The sequence below is a fragment of the Papio anubis genome, chromosome 1 (genome assembly GCF_008728515.1).
Source record: "Papio anubis isolate 15944 chromosome 1, Panubis1.0, whole genome shotgun sequence".
NCBI classification, from domain to species: domain Eukaryota; kingdom Metazoa; phylum Chordata; class Mammalia; order Primates; family Cercopithecidae; genus Papio; species Papio anubis.
Window position 1 is genome coordinate 84,334,109 of NC_044976.1, and position 17,248 is coordinate 84,351,356.

General features: G+C 35.8%; 1 protein-coding gene across 7 annotated transcripts in view; it reads right to left on the reverse strand.

The window, feature by feature from the left end:
- Positions 1–17,248, reverse strand: part of COL24A1 (collagen type XXIV alpha 1 chain) — a 386,758-nt gene that overhangs the window by 244,500 nt on the left and 125,010 nt on the right. For 6 of the 7 annotated variants that reach the window (XM_031650446.1, XM_021943525.2, XM_021943514.2 and 3 more), the window contains 5 exons: positions 16,462–16,515; positions 16,341–16,385; positions 16,044–16,097; positions 15,742–15,795; positions 10,670–10,723 (listed from right to left, as the gene is read on the reverse strand). In XM_031650446.1, the coding sequence (XP_031506306.1) occupies positions 10,670–10,723; positions 15,742–15,795; positions 16,044–16,097; positions 16,341–16,385; positions 16,462–16,515 (261 nt within the window). The remainder of the gene's footprint in view (positions 1–10,669; positions 10,724–15,741; positions 15,796–16,043; positions 16,098–16,340; positions 16,386–16,461; positions 16,516–17,248) is intronic. The other variant, XM_031650448.1, reaches the window with a different exon arrangement.

Sequence of the window (17,248 nt, forward strand, 5' to 3'; positions counted from 1 at the left end):
GAAGATATACAGATGGCAAATAAGCATATGAACAGACGCTCCAAATTATACGTCATTAGGGAACTGCAAATTAAAACAACAATGGGGGCTGGTTCCGGTGGCTCACGCCTTTAATCACAGCACTTTGGGAGGCCAAGGTGTGATGATTGCTTGAGTCCAGGAGTTTGAGACCAGCCTGGGCAACACAGTGAGACCTTGTCTCTACAAATAATAATAATAATAATAAAAACAGCTGGGCGCCGTGGTGCATGGCTGTGATCCTCCCTATTCAGGCAGCTGAGGTGGGAGGATCACTTGAGCCCAGAAGGTTGAGGCTACAGTGAGCCATGGTCACTCTACTGAACTCCAGCCTGAGTGACATAGTGAAACTCTGTCTCAAAACAAGCAAACAAACAAACCAACCCACCACCATCAACAACAAAACCCAATGTGGTGCCACTGCACACTCACTAAAATGGCCGAAGTCCAGAACACTGACACGAAATGCTGGTGAGGATGTGGAGCAAAAGGAACTCTTATTCACTGCCGGTTGGAATGCAAAACGGCACAGCCACTTTGGACGATAGGGAGTCTATTACAAAACGAAACATACTTTCACTGTGTGATCCAGAAGCCACACTCCTTAATTCTACCCAAAGGAGTTGAAAATTTATGCACACACAAAACCCTGCACATGACTATTTACAGCAGCTTCACAACTGCCAAAACCTGGAAGCAACTAAGATGTCCTTTAGTAGGTGAATGGATAAACTGTGGTATATCCAGACAATAGAATATTATTCAGTGCTAAAAAGAAATGAGCTATGAAGCCATGAAAAAACATGGAGGAATCTTAATTGCATATTAATAAGTAAAAGAAGTCAATCTAAAAAGACTACATACTGTACGATTCCAACTGCCTGACATTCTGGAAAAGATAAAATTATGAAGACAGTAAAAAGATCAGTGTACATAGGTTGCTGGGGGCAGGGGAGAGAAGGGATGACTAGGCAAAGCACAAAGGATTTTTAGGGCAGTGAAAATACTCTGTATAATAATATAATGGTAGATCATTACATATTTTTCCAAACCTATAGAAAGCACAACATCAAGAGTGAACACTAACATTAATGTAAACTACGAACCTTGGGAGATAGTTATGATGTGTCAATGTAGGTTCATTAACTGTAACAAATGTACCACTCTTGTAGAGGATAATAGGATCACCACAATCAAGTAGAATATATTTCAAGAATGCAAATTGGGTCAATAAAAAAAAAATCCATTAATATACCATACACATAGATCCAAACAGAAAAAATACGTAATTATCTCCATACATGTAGGAAATATAAAACCTTTAACCAAGTATATATATTTGACAAAATATAATAATCATTCGTGATTTAAGACATTCAAGAAAATATAAATTAATGGATATTTCTTTTTTTATTCTTTCTTTTTTTTTTTTTTTTCGGAGTCTTGCTGTGTCGCCCAGGCTGGAGTGCAGTGGTGCAAAAACTTCACCAAAACATCTGCTTCCTGGGCTCAAGTGTTCCTCCCACCTCAGCCTCCGGAGGAGCTGGGACTGTAAGTACAAACCACCATGCCAGGCTAATTTTTGTGTCTTTTTTGTAGAGACAGTGTTTTGCCATGCTGCCCAGGCCAGTCTTGAACTCCTGGGCTCAAGCAATCCCCAGCCTATCTCTTTAATGTAATAAAATATGAATATTTTAATCCTCATGCCAGCATTTGCTTTATGAGAAATCACTATAATGTTTCCACTAACATCAGGAACAGATCAAGGATGCTCACTACTTCTTTAACATTGTACTCAGGTATTACAACACAATTAACCATGAGAATTAACTTAGAGGTTTAAGAAGTGGGAAAGAAGAACTAAAATGATCTCTATTTTAAAATTACATGAGAGCATGTCTAGAAAACTCTGGAAAATCAATAGTAAAACTAACTAAAAAAAAAAAGAAATCATTAAGGTAACAGGATATAAAATTAACATTGAAAAATCAATAGTCTTTGGACACATAAACAAAAATGCATTCGAGAATATAATGGCAGAGAAAATCCGTTTTACTATAACAACAAAAAATATAAAATGCTGAAGAAAAAATTTAACAAAAAATGTGCAAACCCTATGGAATGTTTTAAAACACTCCTGAAAGACACAAAAATGGATCTGAACAAATGAAAGACAACCGCTGTTCTCGAAAAGACTGAGTCAGTATCATAAAGATCCCAGCACTCCCTTAATTTGTAAGTGTAAGTTGAAGCCAATAAACATACTAACAATATTTTTTAATGAACCTAGATAAATTGATGTTAAGGTTTATATGGGAAAACAAGAATGCAAGTATAGCCAGGAAAACACTGAAAAAAGCTCAGAGGACTTAAAACCTTTCCAGACATCTCAACACACCATAAAGTTTCTGTCATTAAAGCAAGGTGGTACTTGTGCATGAACAGACAGCCACTCAGATGGAAGAGAAAATAAAGTACAGACATAGATCCAAGAAGTAGAAATTTAGTACAGTCATGTATCAGTTAATGATGGGTATTTGTTCTGAGAAATATTTTGTCAGGCAATTTTGTCATTGTGTGAGCATCATAGAGTATACTTCCACAGACCTAGATAGTATAGTCTACTACACACCTAAGCGATACGGTATAGCTGATTGCTTTTAGGCGATAAACCTGTACAGTATGTTACTGTACTAAATACTGTAGGCAACTGTAACACAATGGTATTTGTGTATCAAAATCTATTTAAACATACAAATGGTACAGTAAAAATGTAGTATAAAAGATAAAAAATGGTACACCTATGTAGGGCACTTACCATGAATGGGGCCAGCAGGATCAGAAGTTGCTCTGGGTGAAGTAGTAAGTCAGTAGTGAGTGAATGTGAAGGCCCAGGGCATTACTGTACACTTTTATATGACTGACAACACAGTAGGTTTGTTTACAACAGCATCACCACAAAACATGTAAGTAATGATGTTACAAAGGCTTTATATGACATCACCAGGTGATACAAATTTTTCAGTTCTGTTATAATCTTATGGGACTAGGGTTTTATATGAGGCCCATCAATGACCGAAACGATGCATGCAGTATGTGACTGTGTATGATATAGGTAGCATAATTTAAAATAAACTATGATACTGAAGCAAAGATAGACTGTTTAATGAATGATTCTGGGAAAACCGATTAGCCATTTAGAAAAATGTGACATGAAATACATAAATCACAACAGACACACACACACACACACACACACACAACTTTTAATGTATCAGAGACGTAAATACAAAAAGGAAACTAGTCAAGAATCAGAAGAAAACATAGGTGATTTCTTTAAAACCTGGATATAGGCAAAGGTTCTCTAATGATGACTCAAAATCCAAATTCCCTAAAAGATTGACAAATTTGGCTATTTAAAAATGTAAAGCTGTTTCCTGTCAAAAAAAACTCTACAAATAAAGTCAAAAGACAAGTGACAAACTGGGAAAAAATTATTTGCAATAGTTATCACAGGTAAAGGGCTAATTTCTCTAATACACAAATAATTTTAAACATTAGAGTAAAATGACCAAATACCTAGTAGAAAAATGCGCAAAAAACATAAACAGACATTTCGCAGGAAAGATTATAAAACAGTCCTCAAACATAAAAACATTTTCAGTGTCATTCATAGCGAGAGAAATGTCATAATTACAGAAATGTTGATAGGAATGCAATTCTTTCGGAGAAGAATTTGGCAATATCTAACAATATCTTCTTTTGACCTAGCAATCCAATTCTAGCAATTCACCATGAAGATGCACCTCCAACCATACAGAAATACGTAAGCACAAGTTTATTCATTACAGGAGTGTTTGTAATTGCAAAATGCTGGAAACAAACTACATTTCCATATGTAGGAGAATGAATAAACTGATACATCCACACAATGAAGTACTATGAAGCTAGAAAATTACATAAAGAAGAGCTCCATGAATTGATATGCTGTGTTTTCCAGGATATATTTTTAAGTAAAAAAAGCAGGGTGCAAAAAAGTATCTATACTATGTAACTTTTATGTAATAAAAAAGTACAAGAAAATATACATACATCTGCCCCTTAAACAAGCAAAACATACACACATACACAACACACAAGAAAGATACACCAGAAACTACTGAGATTGGATACCTCAGGAGTAGGTGAGAACACTGAAAAAGGATAAGAGGATGAGGACTGGGCAGAAAAGTAAGGAGGGTAGTACACTTATCTAACTTTGTCCTATATAGCTTTGCCTTGTAGAACAATTTCTCTAACTTTTCTGGAAGAAAATACACAGTTAAAATTACTGTTTAATATAAGTATACTTTTAATATGAGTTTCCTCACACAGTTTCAAAGAAAAACGTATGAATTATTTTTCTGCACCTTTTAGTTACTCATGAATAAACTCAGCTTAACCACTAAGATTACACTACTCTAAAGTGGTAATGGTGGCGGCGGCTACCAAGGAAGGCTTAGCCCCTGATTTTAGCCTTATAGAATTTAACCTAATTACTCTGTGGAAAAATAATGATTAATAAATACAATTGCAAGATATTTTATGACTGTAAAATGTTGTCAACATGTATAATTAGTTCACTGGGCTAACTTGGATTATTTTTCTCTGTCTGTGAGACTATCTTCTAAGTTACCTACCCTTCTCCTACTCTTATCTCAGGCTGCTTCATACACTCTTGGTACTATAAAACTTGTGCTTTTGAATCACATTCACCCTGTACTGCAAAGGCAATCCAGTTCTCCTTCTCTGCTCCAGCTCCTGTGCAAATTAAATGTTAATGGAAAAAAATCCACAGCAAAGCCTATTAGTGTCTTTCTTTTATCACTTTATTTTTAAAAACATTTATAGAATGCTATCTCTGTGTCATGCTATGCTGCAGTAAATGGTAGTAATAATTTTCCCAGGTTGCTAAAACAGAATGAGATGATAATTTCCAAGCAGAGAACAAGGAGAATGTTCTGACTTCTTTGGTGATCTTATACCTTACTGGGTTGAAAACACTCTCATTCTGTCGGATAAAGGTTCTGCTGCCATAAAGAACAGAAAAATAAGATGTGGTTCTTTATTATTGCTCTTAATCAGCTGTGGAGCAACCCCCAATGATTCTGATTCCGCATTTTTGAGATTGGCCCTGGGAATCTGTGTATGTTTTTTTCTTTTTAATAGAGACAAAGCATCACTATGTTGCCCCAGGCTGGTCTTGAACTTCTAGGCTCAAGCAATCTTCTCATTGTAGCCACCCAAAGTGCTGGGATTACAAGCATAAGCCACCATGCCCAGCCTTAAAAAAATTGATAGTAATGCCCAGGTAAGGTTGAAAAATCAAAAATCATTTTCTATAGCTGGCATGGTTTTATTATCAAAAACTAAAATTACCATTCATTAAAATAAGTTATCTGCCTAGATAAGTAAAATAATCTCCTTAAATCATCACCCTACTGGCCGGGCGTGGTGGCTCACCCCTGTAATCTCAGCACTTTGGGAGGCCAAGGCGGGTGGATCATGAGGTCAGGAGATCAAGACTATCCTGGCTAACACAGTGAAACCCCATCTCAGCTAAAAATATAAAAAAATAAGCCTGGTGTGGTGGCACGCGCCTGTAGTCCCAGCTACTTGGGAGACTGAGGGAGGAGAATCGCTTGAACCTGGGAGGCAGAGGTTGCAGTAAGCCGAGGTTGCACCACTGCACTCCAGCCTGGGCGACAGAGCGAGACTCTATCTCAAATAAATAAATAAATAAATAAAAACAAAAAATCATGTCCCTACTTTCAGCACTGTTTCTCCCCACAGTCTTACATTCACTCAGCAGCCAGAGTAACCTTTGAAAAGCATAAATCAGATCAGATCATGCCACTGCCCTATTTAAAGCCTCTCATGGCTTCCTGCTACACTTAGAACCAAATCCAAACTTCTCACTCTCCTCTACGAGGGCATACATGATATATCCCCTGTCTACTTTTCCAACTTCGTTGTATACCACTTTCTTCTTCATTCATTCTGCTCACTCCAGTTACACTGGCATTCTTTCTGATCTTGAACTGGCCAGGCTTTTCTGCCTTGGGTCTACACAATGTGTGCTGTCTTCAATTATGGTGGTGGTGGTAGTGGTGGTGGCAGCTAATACATACTGAATGTTTCCTATTAACTACATGCTGAAGTGTTTTACATGAATTAATGTGTGTAATAAAACAACTTTATGAGGTTGGTACTATTAATATTTCTGTTTTACAGATGAGGAAAGGCCCAGGGAGTTGAAGTAATTTGCTCAAGGTACTCAGACTAACTCTTCAATTCTCATTCAGAAGATGTTAACCCCCAAATTCTGTAATTTTCAGATATCTTAAACCTTTTATGACCTAGTTATTAACAAAAGCTATCATAGAAGTACATATGTAGGTCTCATCATTTTGGCCCCAATAGAATTACTTTTACTGAATTATGCTTTCACATTATAACTTCCATCTGTATTGAATAGTGGAAATGACATAATACAATGAATTGCTACCTCCTTTCGAATAATTAATATGTTCTAATCCAAAAGACAGGAGAATCATATAACTGATCATGTGTCATCCTTTGGCAGTGGGAAGATCGTATTCAAATCTGAAATCCCCTTACAACAAAATGTACAGAGCTTTGTGACTGTATTTCAGGCAAAAGCCTCTTACATTTCAAACTAACCAAAAAATGGGCCAGGCATGGTGGCTCATGCCTGTAATCCCAGCACTTTGAGAGGCCAACGCAGGTGGATCACCTGAGGTCAGGAATTCGAGACCAGCTTAGTCAACATGGCAAAACCCTACTAAAAATACAAAAATTAGCCAGGTGTGGTGGCAGGCACTTGTAATCCCAGCTACCTGGGAGGCTGAGGCAGGAGAATCGCTTGAACCTGGGAGGCGGAGGTTGCAGTGAGCCAAGACAGCACCACTGCATTCCAACCTGGGTGAAAGAGTGAAACTCTGTCTCAAAAACAAAAACAAAAACAAACAAACAAAAACCTTATCCAAAAATTACCTTAACCAACAACTCAGAAATTATTTTATGATTCCGCAGTCACTCACTCACTTACTTTTCAAAGAGCTCCTGCAGCTCCTTTCTCCTGCACAGTCCCCTTACTCTTGAGACTTAGTCTCAAGACTAAGAAAACAGAGACTATCCTATTTACCTCTTTCAACTTCTTTCTTTTTTTGAAACAAATCCCTGGAGTTATGCTGTATATAACTCATTTATTTTTTACCTTCTTTGCTTTCAAGAAAAATGAATTTGTATATAAATTGCCCCCTAAATGTTGCTTCAGCTGCAACACTCAGGTTTTTATACTGATTCGTTCTCATTCACTTCTAAACATTTTCTAATTTCCATTGCAGTATTTCTTCTTTCCAGACCATAAGTTACTAAGGAATGTATTTTTCAGTCACCCAAAATGTTATTTTACCGACTTTTTATTACCAACTTAAAACTTTGTTGCACTGTAGACAAAGAATGTAGCCTTCCAGGAGTGAGTTTCCAGGTGTAGTATTTGTAAACTTTGTTTTAATTCATCTATTACATTGCTTCATCTAATACCTTTATGCAGATGATTATATAAGTATGTATCTCTAGTCTACTTTTCTGAGCTTTAGGCCTACAGTTTTAAGACACTTATTAGATTAATTTTCTATATCTCCTAAAGGCCTTTAAACCTTAACAGATTCAAAGCAAAACATTATTTCCAGCCACCCTGAATCTCTTCCTTCTCTTCCTCCTCCTCTTCCTCTTTTATTTTCTATTTTTGGAATGATGATGCACATTCTACCCAACTTTTCAAGCAAGAAGCGTTAAAATTGCCTTTTATTCCTCTCTCTCACAATTGGAATGAGCTAAACTAATTGTTTTATGTGTTGTGAATTATATTTTCTAGTTCTCTCTTTAAGCTATCCTTTTCTCTCTATTGTCACAGGACCTCATGATCAATCCCCTGCTCTGCTGCACCATCCTTCTAAATAACCTTTAGTTTGTCTCCTTGGCACCCCTCCTTCCCTTCTTCTCTTTTATCCTTCTCCCTGCTGCCTTGCATAAAGCACAAGTCTGATAATTTCATTCTCTTGCTTAAATATCTTTGGTCAATGCATACAGGATAAAGTCTGAATTTAGCACAATGCATAAGACCCTTTACCTGAGAAAAATTCATCCGCTATACAAGCAGAAAGTTTTCAGGCTTGGTTTACTACTAAATATACTATTTAAAATTCTTGGACCTGCAAGTTCATTAAAAGCTTAATGTTGAGAAGGATTTGGATAGAAGTGTTGTCTCATATATAGTTGCCTAGGTACCATATTTTTATGATCAAGAAAAAGTTATGCTCCTTGGATTAGACCCTGTTTCCCAAAACAATCTAGCATCAGTTCTTGAGAGAGTACAGGTTACATTTTTAGCTCCATGGAAAAACTTAAGACAGGTGAAGAGGAAGGACTGGTACTCTGAAAAGGCTGGGGCTCAGGAGCTTATATTAGTGGTGCTGAAATCAGAGATAATGACACAATGTTTTCAGTGTTGATGAATATTATGAAATTTTAAAGGGAAGAGAGAAATAAAGAAACATCTTTGGAAGATCAAGTAGTAAGTGAAAACATCGCTTACGCATCCTTTAACCAAGCTTTATGAGAAAGAAGAAAAATGACTGAAAACCATAATGACAGCAAGGAGGCAACATAGACGTTTCTAGTGTACATATTACCTGTAACTGCAGTAATAATGGGGCAATACAGTCATAATAATAACCTTTAAAGATAATGAAAATTAAAATAGATTCTTTATCCTCAGTATGACAAGAGTGTAAATACTATTCACTCCAGGAAAGCTTTCATTAAAAATAATTAGAATAAAAATTGTAGGCTCATATGGAGAAGCTTATACTAATCTGAAGTATTACTCAATTTCCTTCTTATCAGAATGCAGAGATCAATATACTACTGTATTTTACTTCCTGTTTCCTCTCTATTGATATAAAACTAAGTACAATGAAGTTTCGAAGACGATTTCTTCTTCTTCTTCTTTTTTTTGAGACAGAGTCTCGCTCTGTCGCCCAGGCTGGAGTGCAGTGGCCGGATCTCAGCTCACTGCAAGCTCCGCCTCCCGTGTTTACGCCATTCTCCCGCCTCAGCCTCCCGAATAGCTGGGACTATAGGCGCCCGCCACCTCGCCCGGCTAGTTTTTTTGTATTTTTTAGTAGAGATGGGGTTTCACCGTATTAGCCAGGATGGTCTCGATCTCCTGACCTCATGATTCGCCCGTCTCGGCCTCCCAAAGTGCTGGGATTACAGGCTTGAGCCACCGCACCCGGCCGATTTCTCCTCCTTCTTTTTTTTTTTTTTTTAAGAAGGGGTCTCACTGTCACCCAGGCTGAAGTGCAGTGGTGCCACCCAAGGCTCATGTGATCCTCCAACCTCAGCCTCCCGAGTAGCTGGGACTCCAGGTGTGAGCCACCAGGCCTGGCTAACTTTTAAAACCTTTTTTTTTTTTTTTTTTTTTTAAAGCACCAGGGTCTCACTGTGTTGCTAGGGCTGGTCTTGAACTCCTGGACTCAAGGCGATCCTCTCACGTCAGCTTCCCAAAGTACTGGGATTGCACCATGCCCCGCCTGCTTTTTAGATTTTTGAACTATCAATACCCAATGTGTTTTTAAATCATACAGTAAGTAAGAATAGGCATTTTCCAAAAAAATCAGCCAACCCTGAAGGACAGCTGCGAAGCAATCGAAGTAGATCTTATGGTTTACAAAGAGAGGGAGACAGCATCAGTACAGCAGTAGTCTTAGAAACTCTGCCTACCACTCTGACACTATGACATTATTGCTCTAACTTATTTATTCTGATGCCAATTATTTTCTCAGCCTCCTGCTGAATTTACGACTCTGAATTAAATATGTATGTACACTGATATGTGTGTGCTTGTATGTATGTGTGTGTGTGTGTAGACACCCACAGGCACACACATATCAATATAGGCATGTATTTTTGAAACTAGAGTGAGCTTCAGAAGTTTCATCTCCATGTAATATATCTTTGACTCATAGTTCTGACTCATAGTATGATTTTTTAAATCCAAATGTTTCATCTCAGAAGCTTATATTCTATATAGAATTTTAGAAACGAAAGCCACTCTGTATCAACCATTAAACCAAAGTCACAAATTTTAAAGTATATACAAACAAATTTGATATATGTACTACAGACTTAATTGTATTTGTTTTAGAATACTGTATGAGATTTCAATGATATATGGATATAGCAATAATTGGAAACATTTTGCATTAATAATTCAGTGGAGTTTCTTTCCTGAAATTTGGTTCCAAGTCTCAAGTACTTGTTATTAATAGCTGTGCAGAACAAATAAATCAGCTGTGATCCTAATCAGTGTGAAAATGTGGCTAATACGTTTTTCTGTTTCCCTAGGATCCCTGTTGCATACCTCGTGACACAACAGAAAAAATTTAGTCCAAACTATTTACAGAGATACAAACTTTAAAGAGGATCTTTCTTAAGCTTCCTATGTTTAAACATGTTTTACCCAACAAGTTTAATTTCCACCATTTTGTTTCAAATTTATTATCTTTCCACCATATTTTACCTCTGGTCCTGGAGGGCCAGATGGTCCTTGGAGTCCTGGGTCACCTGGTTGGCCCTAAAATGGGGGGGAGGATCAAAGTATAAACATTAACTTAATAAACACAATTAAAAGAAGAAACAGGCATATGGTAAAGAAATAGTAGTCATTATATTATCATGTCAAACAAGGTTGTAATGACTTTTTAGAAAAATTTGTAACCATCATTACTGTAAAAGTTTTTAAATAAGATGTTTATGGGTTTAATATACATTCACTCAAGTGTTAGTGATATAAACAAATTAATGAGTCAAGTGCTCAAATCAAGAAAAAAAATTGTGTGTTTATGCATGTTTCACAGAGATAAGACAATAAAGCTGGACTCAACAAGATAGGGAATTCTAGATGAGAAACTGCTTTTATAAATAACCACAGTCCCAGGGCTGTCTCTGAAAATCCCTCTCTCCTTTGATACTGTAAGTGGCCTGAAATAGTAATTAAGACTCACCTGGATTGAAATCCTTGTTACTTAATCTCTCTAAGCCTCAGTTTTCTCATCAATAAAATAGAAATAATAATTATAGTAGTAACATTCTCAAAGAGTCATTGGAAGTTAAATTAGATAATATATGTAAAGTGCTAAGCAGAATGTCTGACATATGAAGTACTCATTAAATGTCAACCAATTTTACAATCATTATTTCTTCTCTTCACACCCTTGCTGCTTTCCTGGCTCATACACAGAATTCCTAGATTGTTTTCATTCTTTAACTGAAGTTTTGAGGATTCAGTTTTCATCTCTCTGAAGCTAGTTTCTGACATTCATGATAAAGATGTGATATCAGGGTTAAAGGAGAAAGTGACAGGAGAGAGAAGTAGGCATAAAGCCTGAAACTAGCGAAGGCTAGCAATGCTCTCAAGAGATGAAAGTTTGGAAAGGGAGAACAGTAGTCTGATATATCTATTTTCATAAGAAAAACTATTGCATTCATTATTTCTGTCATATTAAGTTTCAAATTTAATTTAAATAAGCCTCAGATCATCTAAACTTGCAAGTTACAATACGGAATTGCCCATTTTCCAAAACCTAAAGCACAGTTTCCAATATGCACTTAATTCATTCTCAGTGCTGAGGTATCTGGACATAAAACAGGACACCATACAACTACTGCAATCAAATCTAGAGGAAGGCAGTGAAATACTATGGAAAGGCTCATTTAAGTTTCCCTTTCCAAATAAACAAAAACAAAATCTGTGATCCGTCAGAATCAGTATACTGAAGTTCTCAAAATGACAAGCATCTCTCTTTAAAGAGACAGAGATAGGGGCGAGGGGCTCTCATTGGAGCCCTCTAGTGGCAAAATCCAACCACAAAGCTAAGTTTCTAAGCAGAGGATAAAATAGCAATACCCTAGGGCTTTGTTTTCAGAAAAGCTAATTGACAATCAGATATTTAAAAACAGAAATTGTGTCATGATTTTATTTGTTCTTCAGAATAATTCTTTGTTTTGAAAAACTTCGATTGCAAATTTCCTATGAATGTCAATTTTCCTTTATAAAAGCTGACATTTTAAGTAACTTAGAAGTTACTTAAAGTTACTTATCTATAGATAACTGACTAATATTAAATAAACATCTACAAATGACAAAAACCTCTAGCTAAAAAATGGATAGGGCATAAAAATTGTGTTTGTTTTCTTGGTCTAAAGGAAAGTGTATTTACTGACAACCTCAGAGTGGTAGTTTTCTCTATTTTTTTTTTAAATACTTATAGAGCAAAAGCTTTCCTATTCAAGAACTGTACCAACTTTCCAAATCAGGACATTCTTTCTTATATCTTGAAAATATTATTTCATGTTACAACTTAGATCTACTTGGAAACAATATTAGTTAGTAACACCAACCTCTTAGGTAACAGGAAATTAAAAGTAGGATCTATAAAATAGGGAAGACATCCTTATGATGTTGGCATTCTTTCTATGACAGTAAACAAATATTTTAGGTAGGCATTAACTTATATAATTGAGTGTGGGAGTTTGTTTCTTAATATAATAACTGATTCTGCATAAGCAACTTTTCATCAAACAAGTGTCTCCTTCCATAAAAAGCAAAGTTTTCCTGGTCAAATATCTACAGTTTTTCTATTAATAATATATAGAGCCAGGTGCAGTGGCTCACACCTATAATCCCACACTCTGGGAGACCAAGGTGAGAGGATCGCTTGAGGCCAGGAGTTTAAGACTAGCCTGGGCAACAAAACAAGACCCAGTTTCTACAATTTTTTTTTTTTTTTTAATTAGCTGGGCATAGTGGTGAGCACCTGCAGTCCTTGCTACTTGAGAGGCTGAGGTGAAAGGACCACTTGAGCCCAAGAGTTGGAGACTGCAGTGAGCTGTGACAGGGTCTCCCCTGTCTCCGAAAACATTTTTTTAAATTAAGACAAAAAGATACAAACAAGTAATAGATACAACAAGAGACTAAAGACAAGGCTATCTCACTAATTTTAATTCATGAATGCCTATCTTACCTTCGGCCCAAAGTGTTTGCAAAAGTTTGGTAAGACAAATAAAAAATCAATTATCTCCCTATCAAAGTAATTCCTGCTGACATTAATTTTCTTTATTAGAACAGTACACAAAGGTGTAAAACGAGTAAGTAAAAGACTCACTCTCACTGTCTCTTGCTCCCTGCCCTAAAAGAACATCACATTAGCATTTATTGTGACTTCTTTCAGGAAAAAAATACTAAGGGCTTTAAGATAATGTGTTAAAGGTGAAATAGGCTCTCTGTCTTTTCTTTAGCTTACACTAGAGGAATATTAATAAGTACTATTTCTAAAAGAGAAAAACATCATAATCACAGGACTATACGGAACCTTACATACGATATGGCCTAACTTTCTTTTTTTCTTTTTTTTTCTTGAGACGGAATCTCACTCTGTCACTCAGGCTGGAGTGCAGTGGCACAATCTTGACTCACTGCAACCTCTGCTTCCCGGGTTCAAGCTATTCTCCTGCTTCAGCCTCCTGAGGAGCTGGGACTACAGGTGTGTGCCACTACACCTGGCTAATTTTTGTATTTTTAGTAGAGATGGGGTTTCACCATGTTGGTCAGGGTGGTCTCGAACTCCTGACCTCGTGATCTGCCCGCCTCAGCCTCCCAAAGTGCTGGGATTACAGGCATGAGCCACCACGCGTGGCCCTAACTTTAATTTTAAACATGAGAAACTGGAACCATGGTAGTTAAATACCCAAGGTTAAATACCCTAGCTAGTAGGTTAAGTGCCAGAGCTAGGACCAGAATCCAGGTCTTTGTCTCTCTAGCCAATGATTTTTTTACTCCCATAAATGTGTTATAAATAGAAATTTAATCAAAGAGTAAGGAACACTAAAATGGTTTGCCTTGTGTAAGCATGATACTTAACTCTAGTTTTCTCAAAAAGTTAATTGTAAGGTACAAAAGAATAATACTTATATTATTTATTAGTTAATAGTGCCCTTAGAGCATGTATTGTATCATTTCATCCTATTTGGTCAAGGGATAGAAAACTGTCACATTATTAAAAAAAAAAAAAAAGAAAAGAAATATGTAAAAAAGATCTTATTTTGCCAATCACTGCACATCAGAGTGTCTTTATATGGTTTAAGAACCATCCTTGAAAAACAGAAGTAGTTTGTTAGCTTCATGATCTATTCTCATGATCCAGTTTATGCACTCTAGAGCTTCTGAGATTCAACTCAAGGGTACAAGGGAGGGTACATGGCTTACTAGGTTAAGCCCTTATGGCAATAAACCCAGGGCAAAAAACTACTATAAGCAAAGGTCACCACTAACATTTCATCGAAAAGATGCCAAAAATTGTTCTTTGGGTTAAATAATTCCGAAGAGATGTATATAAAATACTATCACTGTTAGAAGTCACAAAGAACGGGGTAAAGTTCTGTAATTTAATACTGCTTCCTGAGATTAAAAAAAATAAACAATCCTTAGATGGAAGGGTAGAGCTAGAGGGAAGACAATAAACTGCTCAGGAACACAACACTCTTATTTTTAAATGTATGTTTTAATGTGACATTAATAAATTATAATCCTATATGTATTTTTATATGTATAATCATCTCTATCTTTTTTGTAGAATTGAATCCTATATCTAATTTTTTCTATCTGTAATCACCTTTACCTTCATGGAGCTGTAATCAATATTAAAATCCTAAAACCGTCTTAAAATATTAAACCCTAAAACAGTATGGCACAGTAGCTAAAAGCATAAACTCGGACATACCTGATTGCCTAGGTTTTTCTGAATGGTCACCTACTAAGTAACTGGTGGCTACCCAGGTGACCTTAGGCATTTTCTAACACTGTGTCTCAATTTTCTTAATATAAAAACTAGGAATAATAATAGTACCAAGTTTGTAGGATTGTTGTGAAGATTAATTTAGATGTATAGTCCTTTGAATACTGCCTGGTATTGTGTAGTCAGTAAATGTCAGCTATAATAATTATGATTTTTAATATTTAGAAATATATTTTGTCTCATGTTTTAATCATTTTATTTAAATAGCTCTAATAATTAAGTAATTTTGATTTACAATTTTTTGAGTTTTATGTTAACAGCAATATAAGGTATCTTTTTCTTTCATCTAATTGATATCCAAGGGTTAGAAAAAAAAATAAGGATTTAGAATATTTTGGTCCACAAGAGAGTGCAAACATGCTACCTTTTCTTCAGACTGTTTCCTTAATAAAACTGATATTTTGAAAAGTTAAAATATTATTTAAGATGCTTCATATTTTCTGGCTTCAAAGCCTATTGTTTTAATTTAAATATTGTCTATAATAGATTATTCAGTAGAATAATATGACCAAGATCTTTAGGACTCTCAGAAACTTGGCTTTGGCCTAGGGTTGGGAGTAGAGGGAAGTCCAAAAGTCTACGGAATGTGAACTGAATACTTGAGGGATTTGCTATATTCTGAAACTAAGGAGGCAAATGCTCAGTAGGCTTATACCCTACTTAGATCAACAGTGTCGAGACTCATGCCATCGCATGCACTCTGTCAGTTACAAAGAGCAAAGCAAAAGTTCAAACCTACTGAAGGCCCTGGCTTTCCTCTCATCCCTGGTGGTCCTGGCAAACCAACAGCACCCTAAAAGAAGAGAATAACAGAAAGAAGAGAAAGTTATTATAGCACAAAAGGTAGATATACCACTATTTACAAACTGCTAACAAATTTCATAAAGTATGCTAAAATATTGAGAAAAAAGTTTCAAACAAGAACTTAAAACCATACTGATACCACATTCTAATACAAGACATGGATAAAATAATAAGCAGTTCTTTCTTTTGAATTTACACTTTTTCATATTTACATAAAATTAATGGTATAAACATTACCTTGTCTCCAGGATACCCTGGTTCTCCTAGCTCTCCTGCAGTGCCTTGTTCACCCTGGAAAGCACAATTTCATGCAAAGATAGTTATGTATCACAAACATGGCAATATTATAAGAAAGCAAATATTCATTATAAAAGAATAATTTCTCTATTTTTCTTACTTCTGAGGAAAACTAATATAATTGATACTACAAATTAGACTCCATAAAAACAAAATATTTCATAAATTGTGTTGACTGAAAAGTAAAAGACAAATGTGATTAAAAAATTATTTTTATAATATTAATATTTAAATCACCTTATCACCTTTGATTCCAGGTAGTCCTTTATTCCCTGAAAGACCCTATGAAAAAAGGTGACATTTTGTGATATCATAGAGAGATTAAAGGGAAATATCCATTATACAAATAGAACCATACCACTGGGCCAGGAATTCCAGCAGGTCCAATTGGTCCTACAGGGCCAACACTGCCCTGAAAAACAGTAAGAAAGAAGTGCACCATTAATCATTCTTTAGGATTAGAAAGAAAATGTGGCAGAATTAGTAAATTAATGAACCTAAAACAGTCATCTCACTAAGCTCCTACACGTGCCTTGTTCTTCAACAACTTATTTTCCTCTCTACATTTATAAATCATACCAATATTTCAAACTTTAGCAAAGTCCATCATTTTTAGGAAACCTTTTCATATTTGTCTAGTCCACAGAGATTCTTTCCTCCTTTGAGCTCCTACGATACTGTCCATGACATTCATCTTGCAATATTTCTCCAACTAGATGAGACCTTTAAAAAATATTTCAGTGCCATGCTCCCAGGAAATAGTCAACAGATACTTCATTTGATTGTCTTAGAGTTTTATTTCACCCACTTATTCAGCCAATATTTATTGAGCAGTTACTATGTGCCAGACATCCTAATGATTTGATTTTATAATTTCCAATTTGTAGAATGAGAAAATTTATCATAATTTCAGGGATAAACTCAGAGGCAAACAAAAGGCTGGCTGGGCTTATCTCATTTATTCATCATTTAATATTTACTAAGCATAATATGTACAAGACACTGTTGAAGAAAAAAAGAGAAAAAAGACATAATCTCTAACATCAATTTAATGCTGTAATTCCTCAGAAACATTACCACTATTATCTCCCACAAGCAAGAGACAGAAAAAACTCTTTCAATATGTCATCTTAGAAAACAAAGGG